Source organism: Cetorhinus maximus, chromosome 4, assembly GCF_964194155.1.
Source record: "Cetorhinus maximus chromosome 4, sCetMax3.hap1.1, whole genome shotgun sequence".
Taxonomy (NCBI): Eukaryota; Metazoa; Chordata; class Chondrichthyes; order Lamniformes; family Cetorhinidae; genus Cetorhinus; species Cetorhinus maximus.
In genome coordinates this window covers 174,264,087-174,282,069 of record NC_135882.1, presented here as the reverse complement: position 1 = coordinate 174,282,069, position 17,983 = coordinate 174,264,087, and the positions used below count along the sequence as shown (strand labels likewise).

Here is a 17,983-nt window from a genome sequence, read left to right as displayed (position 1 = left end):
AAGAATGAGAGGTAGAGTGGACTCCGAGAGGTTTCTTACCCCACCTGGGTGGGGAACCTAGAACATGGGGGCGTAATTTCAGGATAAAGGACTGAGCTGTGGAGAAATTTCTTCACTCAACTGGTTGTGGATTTTTGGGATTCTCTACCCCAGGGTGCTGTGGATGCTCCATGAATACATTTAAGATAGATTTTTGATCTCTGAGGCAATCCAAGGGGAGCAGGTGGGAAAGTGGAGTTGAGGTCAGTTGAGATCAGCCATGATCGCATCGAATGGCGGAGCAGGCTCAACAGACTGTTAAGGTCTACTCCTGCTTCTATTTATGTTCTTTTAACAATTAGCTGTGTAAAAATCCTCCCTCTAGTTCTTTTGCAAATTTATCTTCAAGCTGTTTCCTCTGGTAACTGAGTCTTCTGCCAATGGAAACTCCCCCTTTACTGGAGCCCCTGAATCTGACTCATTCACCATAAACTAGTGGCCCAAACTATAACGAGAGAGATTATTAGGTTACTAGCCAGAGTACTAATTTTCCTTTATTCTTTCATGGGATGTGGGTGTTACTGGCAAGACCAGAATTTATTACCCATCCTTAATTGCTCCTGAGATCAGTGGCTTGATAGGGCATTTCAGGGGGCAGCTAAGAGTCAACCACCTTGCTGTGGGTCTGGAGTCACACGTAGGCCAGACCAGGTAAGGATGGCAGATTTCCTCCCCTAAAGGGCATTAGTGAGCCAGATGGGTTTTTACAACAATCGATGATAGTTTCGTGGTCACCATTACTGGGTCTAGCTTTCAATTCCAGATTTTATTAAATGAATTTAAATTTCACCAGCTGCCATGGTGGGATTTGAACCCATGTCCCTAGATCATTAGCCTGGGCCTTTGGATTACTAGTCCAGTGACGTTCGTAAAGAAAATATCATTTTTTTCCAATATTACTGTGGGATACTGCGAAGCAGGCTTGTGGAGGCTGTATGTATGTTGTGTGCGTGTGAGAGACTAATTTAATTAGACGGAGGACAGACAAGGTTTAAATCATCAAAGGATTAGATGTAAAACAAAGTGAGCTAAGATGGGATACCAGTAGATACAGCATGAATCAGAATTTGCATTTGGAGATAAATAAGGAGTTGAACTATTGGCTGTTGAATTTCAAAGAGACATAAAAGGAAATTTTACAACTGGCAAAGATCATAAATAAATAAGGCAAAGTTTATTTTTATTTTATTAAAATGAATATATTTAAGATATCATTTTATTTAGATTTTATTTTATTTTTCCCCAAAGTGCTGGCCATAAAGACAAAATGAAAGATTTTTAAATTCTGGGAAAGGTAACTTTCAAAAGAAAGTTAAGACAATGGGTAAAGGTGGAAGGGAATAAATATATTTAAAGGAAAGATTGAAAGCTATACGAGGGCTGTGTGGCCATGTGAGATCTTAAACAGTGTGTTGTGCGAGCACAGTCTGTGAACGAAGCAGCTTTGAGCCACCCCAGAGAAGTGTTTGATTGTTCCAGAAAGCAAGGTTTTGTTACAAGTCTTGGATTTCCGCTGTCAAGTGAGAGGGAGAAAGGAGCTTGTGAAATACTTTCGCAACAGCAACAGTGGGTGTTTGTGGTGATATTATTGGATGCTTTATAGATTAAGAATCTATAGGGATGGTTCCCTGGGAAAAGATGGTTATTTGTCAGTCCAGCCAAATAGAAATCTTTTGGGAAATGTTATAAAAATAATTTTAACTGTGTAATCGCAAACTTGCGTGTTTGAGTTTTCTTGTCTTTTATTAATAAATGTTATCATTTAATATTTAAAATCTCCAACAGTGATAGAGGACTCTTTACTTCTGACTTCAGTACACATATATTCTCGCAATAAATACAAATTGCTAAACGGTTGTGATAGCCTGACCGAGATTCCCTTTGGGATTTGGTCAGCCCGCCTAAATGTCACATGCCATAAAAACAAAAATTGCTTGATTGGTCTGGAGTTGGTGAATCGGAAGGCTATGAGTGCGAGAAGAACACTGAACTTAGGAGTTGATATGGGGGAGGGGGGGAATTTTAAAGTGGTTAAGACTGCGAATATGGCGTTAGCAATTGCTAAGACTTTTTTCTGGGACTGGGAGACGTTAACCCTGACGGGTTTACAAAAAGTGACCAAGGCTTAGTTCAGGGAATTGATAACAGATAAGATGCAGTTAGGATGGACCGCAGGGGCGAGGAGAGCGGATGTCATTGAAGTAATAGCGCACCATTCGAAATCGAGGAAACACCTGAGACTTGTGAGTCACAGCTGGAGGTAGTGAGACATTCAGTTGTAAAAGAAGAAGCTTGTAATCAAACAAGCAATAGAACTGAATATAATAAAGGAAAAATAAAATGATGGGGAAAGAGAAGAAAAGGAAAAAGAGAGAGAGCATTTCAAAGAGAAATAGAAATGTGAAAACTCGACCTCCAGAGGGAGAAATTAGTAATGGAGGAAAGGGAGAAGGAAAGAGAAAGGGAATATTGGCTTAAAAGGCCGGACTTTCAAATAAAAAAGCGGGGCCTCAGATGCTGAGGAAGGTTCTGATGGCGAAACCACCACCTTCACCCCAAAACCCAATGGGGAGATGTTTAAATTTGTGCAGGCCCTTCTGAAGTTTGGGGGAAGGGACATAGAGGCATTCTTTACTTCATTTGAAAAAGGTCGCTAAACAAACAAAATGGCCGTAAGAAATCCGGGCATTGCTTTTACAAAGTAGGTTTGCATGTGGAGCTTATGGAGGTATATGCATCGCTGTCAGAAGGAGTATCCGTGGATTGTGATGCAGTAAAAAGAGGCTTTTCTGAGTGCGTATGAGTTGGTTCCTGAGGAGTATGGGCAGGAATTTCAGAATGTAAGGAAACAGCCTGGTCAGACATATATCGAGTTTGAGAGAGTTATGGCAAAGTAATTTTGACTGGCGGATACAGGCATTAGAGGCAGAGACACCATATGCAGCTTTTCAAGAAGTAATTCTTCTGGAAGAATTTAAAGATTCAATTCCTTCGGTCGTGAGAACTCACGTGGAAGAGCAGAGGGTTAAAACAGCTAGGCAAGTTTAAGAGATTATAAGCTGGTCCATAGATCAAAACATGTTTTCCCATCACCCTTTTAAATGGAGAAGGATAGGAAGTGGGAAGGTGAAAGGAAGGCAAGTTAATCAGGGAAGTGAAGGGACAGCTGGGAATTCTCAGGAAATTTCTCCTCAGACCAGAAGAGGAAGGTGCTGAGGGTGGAAGTGACACTGGAATACTTAAATGTTTCCATTGCACACAAAGTCAATGTGTTGGAGGTTACAGCGAAAACCTTAGTGCAGTAATTGGAACTCAGGAAAGTTCTGGAAACAAGAGTACTGTGGGTTTGGAGACCCGGAGGCAGGAAAAACCAGTCGTTTGTGTACAGGCGGAGCAGGAAGGATCAGTGGTAGCCAAAGAAGTGGGAATGTGTTTGCAACTTACCCAAGGGAGTTCTGAAGGGCCGGTTACAGAAATATTCAAAGATTTTATATGTGAAGGGAAAGTCTATCCATCGAGAGCAGGCAAAGATAGCAAAATTTTAAGGGGCACAGGGGCCAGTCAGTCCTTAATGTTATGGGGATAGTGATATTTTGTTCTCCAGAGTGGGTATTGCAGGAAAGAGTATTCATAAGTGGGATTCGAGGAGATACTCAACATATTCCATTGTGCAAAGTAAATTTAAAAAGCAGGTTGAAAGCAGGAGTGGTGATTGTTGGGGTTAGAGGAAAAAAAAATGCCCATTGCAGGGGTTCAATTTATCCTAGGAAAGGATAGGGCTGGGGGGGTCACAGATGTTGGTGATGCCTACTGTAGCCGAGCAGCCTGTGGAGACGCAATCAACAGAGACGTTGCAGAAAGTACATCCTGGATTGTTTCCAGGTTGTGCAGTAACAAGGTCATGAGCTCATAGGTTGAAACAGGAAGAGGAAGAATCTAAAAGACAAAGAGAAGGATGTTGACCCCCAGTTAGCTGGAACTGTCCTTGAAAAGATTGTTCAGGAAGAGGAGGTGGGAGAGGGTGAGGCTGAAGTGTTGAGTTCAGGGAAATTAGTAGAGTTACAGCAGAAAGATCCATGAGTGAAGCAGTTATACCAGACAGCTTATTCTGAAACAGAGGTAGAATGTATTCCAGACTGTTATTACCGTAAACAGAATGTGTTAATGAGGAAGTGAAGACCTCATGTTCCAGCAGATGAAAAGTGGGCGGTAGTACATGAAATAGTAATACCATCTGGATAGGGAAATGAAATATTAAGAGTGGCTTATGAAATTCCAATAGCTGGATATTTAGGAATTAGGAGAACTCAGCTAAAATTCAAAAAACATTTCTATTGGCCTGGACTGCATAAAGGTATAGTCAAAATCTGTCAAACATGTCAGGTGATAGAGAAACCTCGAGCAGTAATTAAACTTGCACCTTTAATTCCGATTCCAGCATTTGGGGAACCTTTTACTGGGGTCCTGATTGATTGTGTAGGGCCCCGCCCTAAAACTAAAAGTGGAAATCAGTACTTGTTGACCATCATGGATGTGTCCACTAGATTTGCGGAAGTGATTCTTTTACGAAATGTTACAGCAAAGACGGTTGTAGAGGAGTTGACCAAATTCTGTACAAGGTATGGGTTACCAAAAGAAATATAGTCGGATCAGGGTTCAAATTTCACGTCACAGCTATTTAAGGAAGTAACGAACAGCCTGGGAATAAAGCAGTTTAAGTCCTTAGCTTATCACCCTGAATCACAAGGTGCTCCAGAAACGGCTGAAGGCACTGGATACTGCAAAGTCTATGGGCCCTGACAACATTCCGGCAATAGCACTGAAGACTTGTGCTCCAGAACTTGCCGAGCCCCTAGCCAAGCTGTTCCAGTACAGCTACAACACTGGCATCTACCTGGCTATGTGGAAAATTGCCCAGGTATGTCCTGTACACAAAAAGCAGGACAAATTCAACCCGGCCAATTACCGCCCCATCAGTCTACTCTCCATCATCAGTAAAGTAATGGAAGGGGTCATCAACAGTGCTATCAAGCGGCACTTGCTTAGCAATAACCTGCTCACTGATGCCCAGTTTGGATTCCGCCAGGGCCACTTAGCTCCTGACCTCATTACAGCCTTGGTTCATACACGGACAAAAGAGCTGAACTCCTGAGGTGAGGTGAGAGTGACTGTCCTTGACATCAAGGCCGCATTTGACCGAGTGTGGCATCAAGGAGTCCTAGCAAAACTGGAGTCAATGGGAATCATGGGGAAAACTCTCCGCTGGTTGGAGTCATACCTAACACAAAGGAAGATGGTTGTGGTTGTTGGAGGTCAGTCATCTCAGTTCCAGGACATCACTGCAGGAGTTCCTCAGGGTAGTGTCCTCGGCCCAACCATCTTCAGCTGCTTCATCAATGACCTTCCTTCCATCATAAGGTCAGAAGTGGGGATGTTCGCTGATGATTGCACAATATTCAGCACCATTCGCAACTCCTCAGATACTGAAGCAGTCCATGTGCAAATACAGCAAGACCTGGACAATATCCAGGCTTGGGCTGACAAATGGCAAGTAACATTCGCACCACAGAAGTGTCAGGCAATGACCATCTCCAAGAAGAGAGAATCCAACCATCGCCCCTTGATGTTCGATGGCATTACCATTATTGAATTCCCCACTATCAACATTCAGGGTGTTACCATTGACCAGAAACTGAACTGGACTAGCCATATAAATACTGTGGCTACAAGAGCAGGTCAAAGGCCAGGAATCCTGCAACGAGTAACTCACCTCCTGACTCCCCAAAGCCTGTCCAACATCCACAAGGCACAAATCAGGAGTGTGATGGAATATTCCCCATTTGCTTAGATAAGTGCTGCTCCCACAACACTCAAGAAGCTGGACACCATCCAGGACAAAGCAGCCCGCTTGATTGGCACCACATCCACAAACATTCACCCCCTCCACCACCGACGGATAATAGCAGCAGTGTGTACCATCTACAAGATGCACTGCAGGAACTCACCAAGCCTCCTTCAACAGCACCTTCCAAACCCACGACCACTACCATCTAGAAGGACAAGGGCAGCAGATAGATGGGAACACCACTACCTGGAGGTTCCTCTCCAAGTCACTCACCATCCTGGCTTGGAAATATATCGCCGTTCCTTCACTGTCGCTGGGTCAAAATCCTGGAACTCCCTCCCTAACAGCACTGTGGGTGTACCTACACCGCATGGACTGCAGCGGTTCAAGAAGGAAGCTCACCCCCATCTTCTCAAGGGCAACTCGGGATGGACAATAAATGCTGGCCCAGCCAGCGAAGCCCACATCCCGTGAATGAATAAAAAAAATAGACCGAGCTTTAAAGACTGTGATGAGGGCATATAGTCAAGACTACCCACAGGACTGGGATCGATGGATTCCATTCTTGTTATTTGCTAGTAGGGATGGCCCTAACGAATTGACAGGATTTAGTCCTTTTGAATTAGTCTATGGTCAGGTAAGGGGGCCACTGATGCTGATTCAGGAGAAACCAGTGGGTCAGAGTTCAGAAATTACTCTCCTGGATTGTGACAAAATTCAGAGAAAGATTGAACAAAGCATGTGAGGTAGCTGAGGAACATGTAAAGATATCACAGCAGGTGATGGAGAAATGCAAATAAGAGGGCAAAAGCTTGTAGTTTTGTTGCTGAAAAGGTGATGTTAGTCATGTTTCCAGTGTCAGGCGAACCATTAAAGGCAAGGTTCAGTGGGTCGTACTGGATTGAAAAAAAGAGACTGAGTGAAGCAAATTATTTAATAAATGCCCCAGATAGAAGAAAGAGACAGAAGGTGTGTCATGTAAATATGTTTAAAAGGTAACAAAAACAAAAAATACCTGGAAAAACTCAGCAGGTCTGGCAGCATCTGCGGATAGGAGCACAGTTAACGTTTCGAGTCTGCACGACCCTTCAACAGAACTTTACTTGGACAGGGAAGATAACCAAAAGGAGGTAGTGGTAGTGGTAAATGGAGGTAGAAATAAAGGATTCTGAAATTGGCTTTCCTCTAATTAAATTGGACAATGTTTAAAATCTCTAAAAGTGGCAGTGATCTCTTTACTTCTGACTTCAGTACACAAGCCTTCTCATAATAAATACAAATTGCAAAAGTGTCGTGATAGCCTGACCAAGTTTCCCTTTGGGATTTGGTCAGCCTGGCAAATACCACCTACCACATCATAACACACAGCCCACCACACCATCATCTACCACCACCCCCCTCACCCCATCAAAATGATTAAAATCTAACTTTATTAGAAACTTGGCTTGGTGAGAAAGTGGGAAAATATAGAAGTAGGACATGGTGTAGAAAAGATGCCAAGGGACTGGGGCTATGGGACAATTGTATCAAGTTCGAAAGAGCACACTTGCAGCAAAAAGCCAAGGCCTTGAGGCCGTCTGTGGGAATTGCTGGTGCACGTACAAACAAAAGGATTGGAATGTCTCGGCCCCTCTAGGAGGCAAGACCTTGAAGCTTTGAGATAAGAGACAGTCGAACAGAGATGGTTGTGAAAACATTGTCATGGTGTTACGGTCACAGGAAAGATACCCGATTGGCTAAGGGCAGTATGCCAAAACACGGGGCTGAAGATGATTGGGGTGAGGGAGGAGTTAATTGGATAAGAGCCTGGATAAAAGAGGCCCTGACTTTGTCTGTGCGGTGGAGGAATCTAGAGACAAAAGTGCAAGAGAAGAACAAACAAGAGATAAGAGAAAGAGAGAGAGAAGAGAGATGAGAGAGAGAGATAAGAGAGAGAGAAATAGTGAAGAGCCTAAAGGTCAGAAGCTTCAAGTGGAGAAAGTCATCTTGTGCTCCCTGTCCAGACGTAATGCAGGATATATATAGCCTGTGTTACACTGAATCACTGCCTGAGTTTATTGCTCAGCTTATCTGAAAACTTAATGGACTTGTTCTGACTATATCGCATTAAAGTAGTCTCACAAATGAACATTTTGCCAGGCTGTTCCCATAACAACCAGGGTTTCAGAATCCCTCCACAACCATAAAACCATAGAAAAGTTACAGCACAGAAGGAGGCCATTCAGCCCATCTTGTCCATGCCAGCCCGAGGACACCCAGGTGCCCTTTCTAATCCCACCTTCCTGCACCTGGCCCATAGCCCTGCAGCTTACAGCACTTAAGGTGCAGATCCAGGTACTTTTTAAAAGAGTTTAGAGTTTCTGCCTCTACCACCAAATTGGGCTGCGAATTCCAGACGCCCGCTACCCTCTGCATAAAAAAGTTCTTCCTCATGTCCCCCCTACACCTCCTGCCACTTATCTTGAACCTATGTCCCCTGGTTCTAGAATTCTCCATCAAGGGAAACAATTTTATCCTGTCTGCTCTATCTATTCCCCTCATAATTTTGTACACCTCAATCAAGTCACCTCTCAGCCTTCTTTGTTCTAAGGAAAATAACCCAACCTATCCAACAAATGATGCATGGAGTTTAAGTAAAAGACTCTCCTAATTATATGCGGTACCTTGGCCAACATTTATCTCTCGACTAACACCACAAAACAAATTACTTAGGTTATTGTTATATTACTGTTTGTGCGAGCTTGCTGTATGCAAATTGGCTGCCACGCTTCCTGCACTTTCAAAAAAATTACTTCATTGGCTGATTTACGTTGACTGAATAAGTGAAATTTCATGACATGGAATTCTAGTATTTTTGCTGATATATTGGAATTCCTTCTGGCAATTCTGATCGCAATTCCACGAGTAATGAACCACACTGGCCTGGATTATGCTGCAAGTTTATGAGGAAAGATCTACCAATGCACTGCAAAAAAAAAAGACAAATAACTCGCTTAGATTATGTAGGAAAAGAACAGGGAGAGATGCAGCAATTGTTACATCCTCCATGTTGACTTTCAGGGTTGATTTTGCTACCTGTAGTTGTGTACATTCAATTCACAACCTACCTATTAAACTGTGCGGGGTACAAATGACAAGAGGTTGTAACAAACACCAGGGAATATTAGACTTTCCCGCTCACAACTTTGGATACTGTCAGTTACATCGAAAGCATCAAGGAGGAAAGAGCGCCTTGCCTCAATATGATACATCCAAAATCTGTCAACTTGTGAGGGATGGTCAAGGGAGATGACATTTCATGATTTAATGGAAAAACTGAAGTGCTTTATTCTGAAGTGAGTAATCCTGACATTCAAATAACAGTCCTGTGTAAGGCTGGGACAGCAACCCACAAACCAGATACAAGCAACAGAAACGCCAGGACGGTGTCCTGTGTGTTAGGATTTTCTACTTGTCTGCACTTTGTTTCTCTCTTAATAGGGAGGAATTCTGTGGCACCAGTACTAGCGGTCAGTTAGATCGCTGTTAGATCAAAGAGACCAAAGTTATGATAAACGCAAATGTAAGATAGTCACCAATAATTCCAATAAGGAATGTAGAAGAATTTTCTTCCCTTCATTTCCCCACCAGCCTGTGGAGTGAGGATCTGCCTGGTAAGACGAAGAGGCTCAAACAGGACATAAAACATCGAGAAACTTTAGAAGTATTTGCGCATGTCACTCAGTTAGAATCGTAAAATCACACAACACAGGAGGCCATTCAGCCCATTGTGCCTGTGCTGGCTCTTTGAAAGAGCAATCCCCCATTAATCTCACTCCCCCTGCTCTTACCTCATAGCCCTGCAAATACTTTCAATTATTTATCACAATTCGCTTTTGAAAGTTATTCTTGAATCTGCTTCCACCGCCCCTTCAGGCTGCGCGTTCCAGATCGCAACTCATTGTGGTAAAAAGCAAAATTCTCCTAATCTCCCCCTCTGGTTCCTTTGTCGATCACCTTAAAAGGGTCTCCTCAGGTTACTGATCTTCCAAACAGTGGAAACAGCTCCTCCTTATTTACTCCATTAAAAGGAGTTCATTAATCTGAAAGAGACTTTTGTTTCCATGCAAAATTGTTCCAATGTTGATCATAGCTAGCAAGTGATTTATTACCACTCCAGCCCCAAAAATTGGAATTTATTTAAACTGCATGGAAGTCAACCAACCTGCTCTACATTACTTAGAAATCCTTCCAATTTGAAGCTCTCCTAAATGAAGCTTTTTTTAAAAAAAACTTCAGTGTACATTAGCATATTTAAAAAGGTGGAAATATGAGAGGGAGAAAAGAATGAGAATATGCTGACAGAGAGAGCATGTGAACATACAAATTTATTTATTTTATTCATTCATGGGATGTGGGCTAGGCCCCTCCCTAATTGGCCTTGAGAAGGTGGTGGTGAGCTGCCTCCTTGAACTGCTGCAGTCCATGTGGTGTAGGTACACCCACAGTGCTGTTAGGGAGGGAGTTCCAGGATTTTGACCCAGCAACAGTGAAGGAACAGCGATATATTTCCAAGTCAGGATGGTGATTGGCTTGGTGGGGAACTTCCATGTGGTGGTGTTCCCATCTATCTGCTGCCCTTGTCCTTCTAGATGGTAGTGGTCATGGGTTTGGAAGGTGCTGTCTAAGGAGCCTTGGTGAGTTCCTGCAGTGCATCTTGTAGATTGTACACACTGCCGCCACTCTGCATCGGTGGTGGAGGGAGTGAATGTTTGTGGATATGGTGCCAGTCAAGTGGGCTGCTTTGTCCTGGATAGTATCAAGCTTGCTCAGTGTTGTTGGGGCTGCACTCATCCAGGCAAGTGGAAATTGTTTCATCACACTCTTGACTTGTGCCTTGTAGATGGTGGACAGGCTTTGAGGAGTCAGGAGGTGAGTTACTCGCCGCAGGATTCCTAGCCTCTGACCTGCTCTTGTAGCCACAGTATTTATATGGCTGGTCCAGTTCAGTTTCTGGTCAATGGTAATCCCCAGGATGTTGATAGTGGAAGATTCAGCAATGGTAATGCCATTGAATGTCAAGGGGCACTGGTTAGATTCTCTCTTGTCGGAGATGGTCATTGCCTGGCACTTGTGTTGCACAAATGTTACTTGCCACTTGTCAGCCCAAGCCTGGATATTGTCCAGGTCTTGCTGCATTTGGATATAGACCGCTTCAGTATCTGGGGAGTCGCGAATGGTGCTGAACATTGCAGCAAACGTCCCCAATTTTGACCTTATGATGGAAGGAAGGTCATTGATGAAGCAGCTGAAGATGATTGGGCCAAGGACACTACCCTGAGGAACTCCTGCAGTGATGTCCTGGAGCTGAGATGACTGACTTCCAACAACTACAACCATCTTCCTTTGTGCTAGGTATGACTCCAACCAGCGGAGAGTTACCCCTCTGATTCCCATTGACTCCAGTTTTACCACTGCTCCTTGATGCCACACTCAGTCAAATGCTGCCTTGATGTCAAGGGCAGTCCCTCTCACCATTGGGAGCAGGAGTAGACCATTCAATGCCTCAAAACTGCTCTCGTCATTCTATAAGATCATGGTTGATCTAATTTTAACCTGAACTCCACATTTCTGCCTACCCCCAATAACCTTTTACCCTCTTGCTTGTCAAGAATCTATCTTAAAAATATTCAAAGAGTATGCCTCAATCACCTTTTGAGGAAGAGAAATCCAAAAGTCTCACAACCCCTCAGAAAAATTTTTTTCCCCTCATCTCTGTCTTAATCGGGCGACCCCTCATTTTTAAAAAGCGACCCCGAGTTCTCGATCCTCCCACAAGAAGAAATCTCCTCTCCGCATCCGCCCTGTCAAGACCCCTCATCTTATATGCTTCAATCAGGTGATTTGGGGGAGAGATGAGCTTGGGAAGGCTCACGTGGAGCCCGTTTCTCTGCTGTGACATCCCACATAGTCTGTCAAACCAAGCTGAAAGCATCTGACTATCCTCATCAAAAACTTCAGCTGTCAATCTCCTACCATTGAAACTAGCCCAACAGTAAAAGCAAAGAGCAGTCTGGAGACTAGACCCTAGCATTACCTGCGTGTATGCAACAGGACACAGCAAGAGAAAAAAAAAAACACGGAATAAAAAGTTATAGGCAAATATTACCATCAGAATAATACTGCTGGTTCATGCTCTCTGGGGTACCCTGCCCATGATTGAATTGCTCATTGTAGTATTCTTCCTGCCCTGCATATTGCTGAAGAGGACCTGGAAATAGGAACAGTCTCGTGTTAAGTGTGGCCTTTGCTGTTTGGTATTTTTTTATAAATGTGATGAATATATACAAAAACACACAGGTATAATGAGCTGGTAAAAATGAAACTTGGTATACTGTGTACGCGACAGGTGCACATTTCAAAGGATGCTCTCTTCAGAATATAAATAGCAAACAACCTCTTGATTTGCATCAAATAGTCTTGGCTTTCACAGACACACAATCGTTGGTTTTGAGAAAAAAAGCACACATCAGATCGCGCGTTAGGAGGAGGGGGATTTTCACATGAAAAAAACAAGCAAGCAAACAATTTTATTACACATTCTTAATCTGCGTTGGGTAGTTTTATTGTGAAACATCCCTATGAGACTTGACCCCTTTTAAAAGTCCTGGGGCAAGTTGCTTCAATCCTTTAAACCTTGATCAAGGGATGTGGGCTTTGCTGGCTAGGCCAGTATTCATTGCCCTTGAGAAGGTGGTGGTGAGCTGCCTTCTTGAACCGCTGCAGCCCATAGGGTGTGGGTACACCCACAGTGCTGTTAGGGAGGGAGTGTCAGGATTTTGATCCAGCGACAGTGAAGGAACGGTGATATATTTCCAAGTCAGGATGGTGAGAGGCTTGGAGGGGAACTTGCAGGTGGTAGTGTTCCCATGTATCTGCTGCCCTTGTCCTTCTAGATGGTAGAGGTCATGGGTCTGGAATGTGCTGCTGAAGGAGCGTTGGTGAGTTGCTGCAGTGCATCTTGTAGATGGTACACACTGCTGCCAATCTGCATTGGTGGTGGAGGGAGTGAATGTTTGTTGATGGGGTGCCAATCAAACAGGCTGCTTTGTCCTGGATGGTGTCAAGCTTCTCGAGTGTTGTTGGAGCTGCACTCATTCAGGCAAGTGGAGAGTATTCCATCACACTCCTGACTTGTGCCTTGTAGATGGTGGACAGGCTTTGGGGAGTCAGGAGGTGAGTTACTCGTTGCAGGATTCCTAGCCTCTGATCTGCTCTTGTAGCCAGAGTATTTATGTGGCTAATCCAGTTCAGTTTCTGGGCAATGGTAACCCCCAGGATGTTGATAGTGGGGGATTCAGCGATGGTAATGCCATTGAACATCAAGGGGCGATGGTTAAATTCTCTCTTGTCTAAGTGCTATAGTTATGCAGTAGCTCCACAGGAGACTAGAGTACTGCTGGTTTTAACGATTGCTTGGATGTCTGAAAAGACTATTGCCAACTATGACAAAGTTAAACTTTCAAAAACTGAATCTTTTCATTTACACGGTTTGGAAGAGCAAGTGAGGGTGTGGGGGAGGAGTGAACACGTTAAAAATTTGTGGCAGGAAGAAATGACTCACTTTGGGGAGGTTGTCTCATACAGATTCCCCTTAAATGCATCTATATTATTCACCTCAACCACTCCCCGTGGTAGTGAGTTTCCCATTTTCACCACTCTCTGGGTGAGAAGTTTCTCCTGAATTCCCAATTGGATTTGTTCTGGAGACCTGTACCGGCAAACTTCAAATGGAAACATCACCACAAATTCCATTCTTCAAATTGCCCCAAAGCAATAAATAATAATAAAGACAGGTTGAAGGTTCATCAGTGACATCAGTTAAGCGCTGATGTGACAAATGAAGGACAAGGTTTCAACACAATCATGTACACACAACAGCTGTGGCCGTGAGTTCACAATTGGTGTGGAAAAGTACAAATCTAACACCCAAGAGCTAATTACCACTGGGATTTCAAGAAACGCTTTCCATAATGCATTTGCAGAATGAATTATTCAATAATACACACACAGGCAACAGGCTCACGCACATGGACACAGGTGTACTCTGATCAATCCGTTGGAACAGACTGAAGCTGCTAAGCGGCCATGCGATTACAATACCCAGTATAACATTTCTTGTCGAACTCACCTTGCTGCGCTGGTCTGTATGGAGGCATCTGTCTCTGTCCCATCATGTGACTTGCTTGGTTAACTGGATTCATCATGGCCATGGGCGGCTGGTTGGGATAATGCTGGCCCCCTCCCTGGGGCATGTTGTACTGCGAGGCAGATGGTTGTTGATGCATCATGGGGCCTGGAAGGTACACAGTCATCATTGAAGACAGTTCGCCACATCTACGACTTACAGTGCAGAAGGCGGGCGGACACTCGGCCCTTCAGAGCCATGCTAGCTCTTTTCTAAAAAGGGGCCATCCAATTACTCCCGCTCCCCGGCTCTGTCCCCATTTCTCCGCGAATTACCTTGAACCCGCTGCACAGAAACAGGCCATTTGGCCCAACTGGTCCATGGGTGTTTCTGTTCCACATAAGCCTCCTTCCACCCCTCTTCATCTCACCCCATCAGCATATCCTTCTACTCCTTTCTTCCTCATGTGCTTCCCCCCAGCTTCCTTTGTATAAGCTATTCGCCTCAACAACTGCCTGTGGTGGTCAGTTCAACATTCTCGTCGCACTCTAGGTTAAGGAGTTTCTCCTGAATTACTGGTTGGATTTGTTGACGATTTTCCTCCTTTTCAAGTGTTTAACCGGTTCCTTTCTGTAAGCTACTACTGAATCTGCTTCCACCGTCCTTTCAGGCAGTGTGTTCTCCAGGTCACAACAACTGTGTAAAATAAAAAAAATTGATTTCCATTCCCCATCCCCTGGCTTTTTTTGCCAATTATTTTAACTTGATTCCCTTGCCAGTGAAAAGCATTTTCTCCTTATTTACTCAATCAAAGCTCCTCAATAACTGGGGAACTGGTATTGAAGCCAGTTAAGCAATTGTGTACTCCAACTTGTTCAGGGAAGAATTTCAAGTTTCACATCCTGAGAAGAGAATGATACGGCGCAGGAGGGACCACGGGGTCATGGGAATGTTGTTGGACAATTAATCCAGAGGCCTGGGACAAGTGACCTGGAGATACAGGTTCAAAAGCCACCATGGCAGCCGAGGTATTTAAATTCACTTTCTTTTTTATTCATTAATGGGATGTGGGCTTCGCTGGCTAGGCCACCCCTAGTTGCCCCTTGAGAAGGCGGTGGTAAGCTGCCTTCTTGAGCCGCTGCAGTCCATGTGGTGTAGGTACACCCACAGTGCTGTTAGGGAGGGAGTTCCAGGATTTTGACCCAGCGACAGTGAAGGAACGGCGATATATTTCCAAGTCAGGATGGTGAGTGACTTGGAGGGGAACTTCCAGGTGGTGGTGTTGCCATCTATCTGCTGCCCTCGTCCTTCTAGATGGTAGTGGTCGTGGGTTTGGAAGGTGCTAACGAAGGAGCCTTGGTGAGTTGATGCAGTGCATCTTGTAGATGGTACACACTGCTGCCATTGTGCATCAGTGGTGGAGGGACTGAATGTTTGTGGATGGGGTACCAATCAAGTGGGGCTGCTTTGCCCTGGATGGTGTTAAGCTTCTTGAGTGCTGTTAGAGCTGCACTCATCCAGGCAAGAGGAGAGTATTCCATCACACTCCTGACCTGCGCCTTGTAGATGGTGGACAGGCTTTGAGGAGTCAGGAGGCGAGTTACTTGCCCGCACAATTCCTAGCCTCTGACCTGCTCTGGTAGCCACAGTATTTATATGGCTAGTCTAGTTCAGTTTCTGGTCAATGGTAACCCCCCCAGGATGTTGAGATGGGGGATTCAGCAATAGTAATATCATTGAACGTCAAGGGGCAATAGTTAGTTTCCCTTTTGTTGGAGATGGTCATTGCCTGGCACTTCTGTGGCACCAATGTCAGCCCAAGCAGGTTAATTCAATAAATAATTCAACCAAATTAATTAAATGAACCTGGAATAAAAAGCTGGTCTCAGTAAAAGTGACTATGAAACTGTCAGATGGTCGTAAAAACCCATCTAGTTCACTAATTCCCTTTAGGGAGGGAAATCTGCTGTCCTTACCTGGTCTGGCCTAAGTGTGATTCCAGACCCACAGCAATGTGGTTGACTCTTAACTGCCCTCTGAAATGGCCTAGCAAACCACTCAGCTCAAGGGCAACTAGGGGTAGGCAACAAATGCTGACCTTGCCAGTGACGTCCATGAATAAATAGAAAAAAAAAAGGCCATTTGGTCCATCATTTCTTTGCCAGCTCTTTGGGAGACCTATGTAATTAACCCCACTCCCTGCTCCTCTTTCCTCATAGCCCCATAACTGCGATGCCTTCAAGCATTTATCCAATTCTCAAAGTCACAGATTTGTTCTAACGGAGAAATCGGCCCGTCATGCCTGCGCCACTCTCCGAAAGGAGCAATTCACTCAGTGTCCTCTCCCCCGCCTTCTCCCTGTGGCCCTGCACATTCTCCCTTTTCAGATAATAATCCAACTCCCTCTCGAATGCCTCAATTGAATCTGCCTCCACCCCATGTAAATGCTTCCACTGAACCAACTTCTACCACCCGTTCAGGCAGTGTATTGTTGTAGATCTCAAGAACCCGATGTTTCCTCATGTCACTTCCAGTTCTCTTGACTGCTTAGTCTCTTCCAACTGAACAAATGCAGACCTTTCCTGATAGTGCCTCCTAAAGCACCTTACTTCAGTCCTTATGAAAGGTCAACGACAGGAAACGTTAAATCTGTTTCTCTCTCCACAGAGGCTGCCAGACCTGCTGAGTTTTTCCAGCATTTTGTGTTTTAATCACAGAACTCCCTTTCTTCAAAATGGTGCCATGGGGGGATCTTTTACACACACCTAAGATGGCCACCGGGATGTCGGTTTAATGTCTCCTCTGGAAGACAACAACTCCAACAGTGTAGCACTCCCGCAGTCGCGCACTGGGACATCAGCCTGGAACTTGTGCTCAAGTAACAACCCATAACCTTCTGGCTCGGAGGCAAGAGCCCCAGCTCATCTGCTGCTGAAACCCTCAATTCCTCCTTTTGTTCTCCACACATGCAATGAGTCCAATGCTATCTTGCTGCCTGAATCCCAATTCACATCACATCACATTCCTTGATGACCTAGTGTGCTCACCGATCTACGCTGGTTCCCCTCTGCCAACACACCGATTTTAAAATTTATGCAGGACATACAAATTAGAAGCAGGAGTAGGCCATTCGGCCCCTCGAAACTGGTCTGCCATTCAATAAGATCGTGGCTAATCTGACTGTGGCGTCGACGCCTCTTTCTTGCCTACCCCCGGTAACCTTAGGTTCTTGACTAACAAAGTTTACCTCTGCCTTAAAATAATTCAATGGCCCTGCCTCCACCACTCATTGGGGAAGAGAGATCTAAAGGTCCACTACTCTCGGAGGAGGAATTTCTCCTCGTCTCCATCTTAAATGGGAGACCCCTTATTTTTAAGCTGTGCCCCCAAGCCCTCGTCTCTCCCACAAGGGGAATATCCTTGTTTGTGTGTTTTTAAAAATTCATTTGTGAGATGAGAGTATTGCTGGCTAGACCAGTATTTATTACCCATCCCTAATTGCCCTTGAGAAGGTGGGGGTGAGCCGCCTTCTCGAACCACTGCAGTCCATGTGGTGTAGGGAGGGTGCTGTTAGGGAGGAAATTCCAGGATTTTGACCCAGCGGCAGTGAAGAAACGGTGATATATTTCCAAGTCAGGATGGCGTGTAGCTTGGAGCAGAACTTCCAGGTTTTCCCAAATCCCTCCATGGCCTCTCCCCTCCCTATCTCTGCAATCTCCTCTAGCCTCACAGCCCTCCGGAGATCTCCGCATTTTACCACATTCAGGCCTTTTGACCATCACTGATTTCCATTGCCCTACCCTTGACGGCAATGTCTTCAGCTGACTGGGTCTTAAGCCTTGGAATTCTCTCCCATAACCCCTTTCTCCACCCCCCCCTTTAAAAGCTACCCCATTGAACAAGTTTGTGATCTCCTATCCTAATATCACCCA

At 44.6% G+C, this 17,983-nt stretch overlaps 1 protein-coding gene across 5 annotated transcripts in view; it reads right to left on the bottom strand.

Moving 5' to 3' along the window:
• Positions 1-17,983, bottom strand: part of ss18 (SS18 subunit of BAF chromatin remodeling complex) — a 107,839-nt gene that overhangs the window by 45,016 nt on the left and 44,840 nt on the right. For 4 of the 5 annotated variants that reach the window (XM_078541159.1, XM_078541161.1, XM_078541157.1 and 1 more), the window contains exons 6-7: positions 14,055-14,219; positions 12,033-12,134 (exon numbers count right to left, since the gene is read on the bottom strand). In XM_078541159.1, the coding sequence (XP_078397285.1) occupies positions 12,033-12,134; positions 14,055-14,219 (267 nt within the window). The remainder of the gene's footprint in view (positions 1-12,032; positions 12,135-14,054; positions 14,220-17,983) is intronic. The other variant, XM_078541162.1, reaches the window with a different exon arrangement.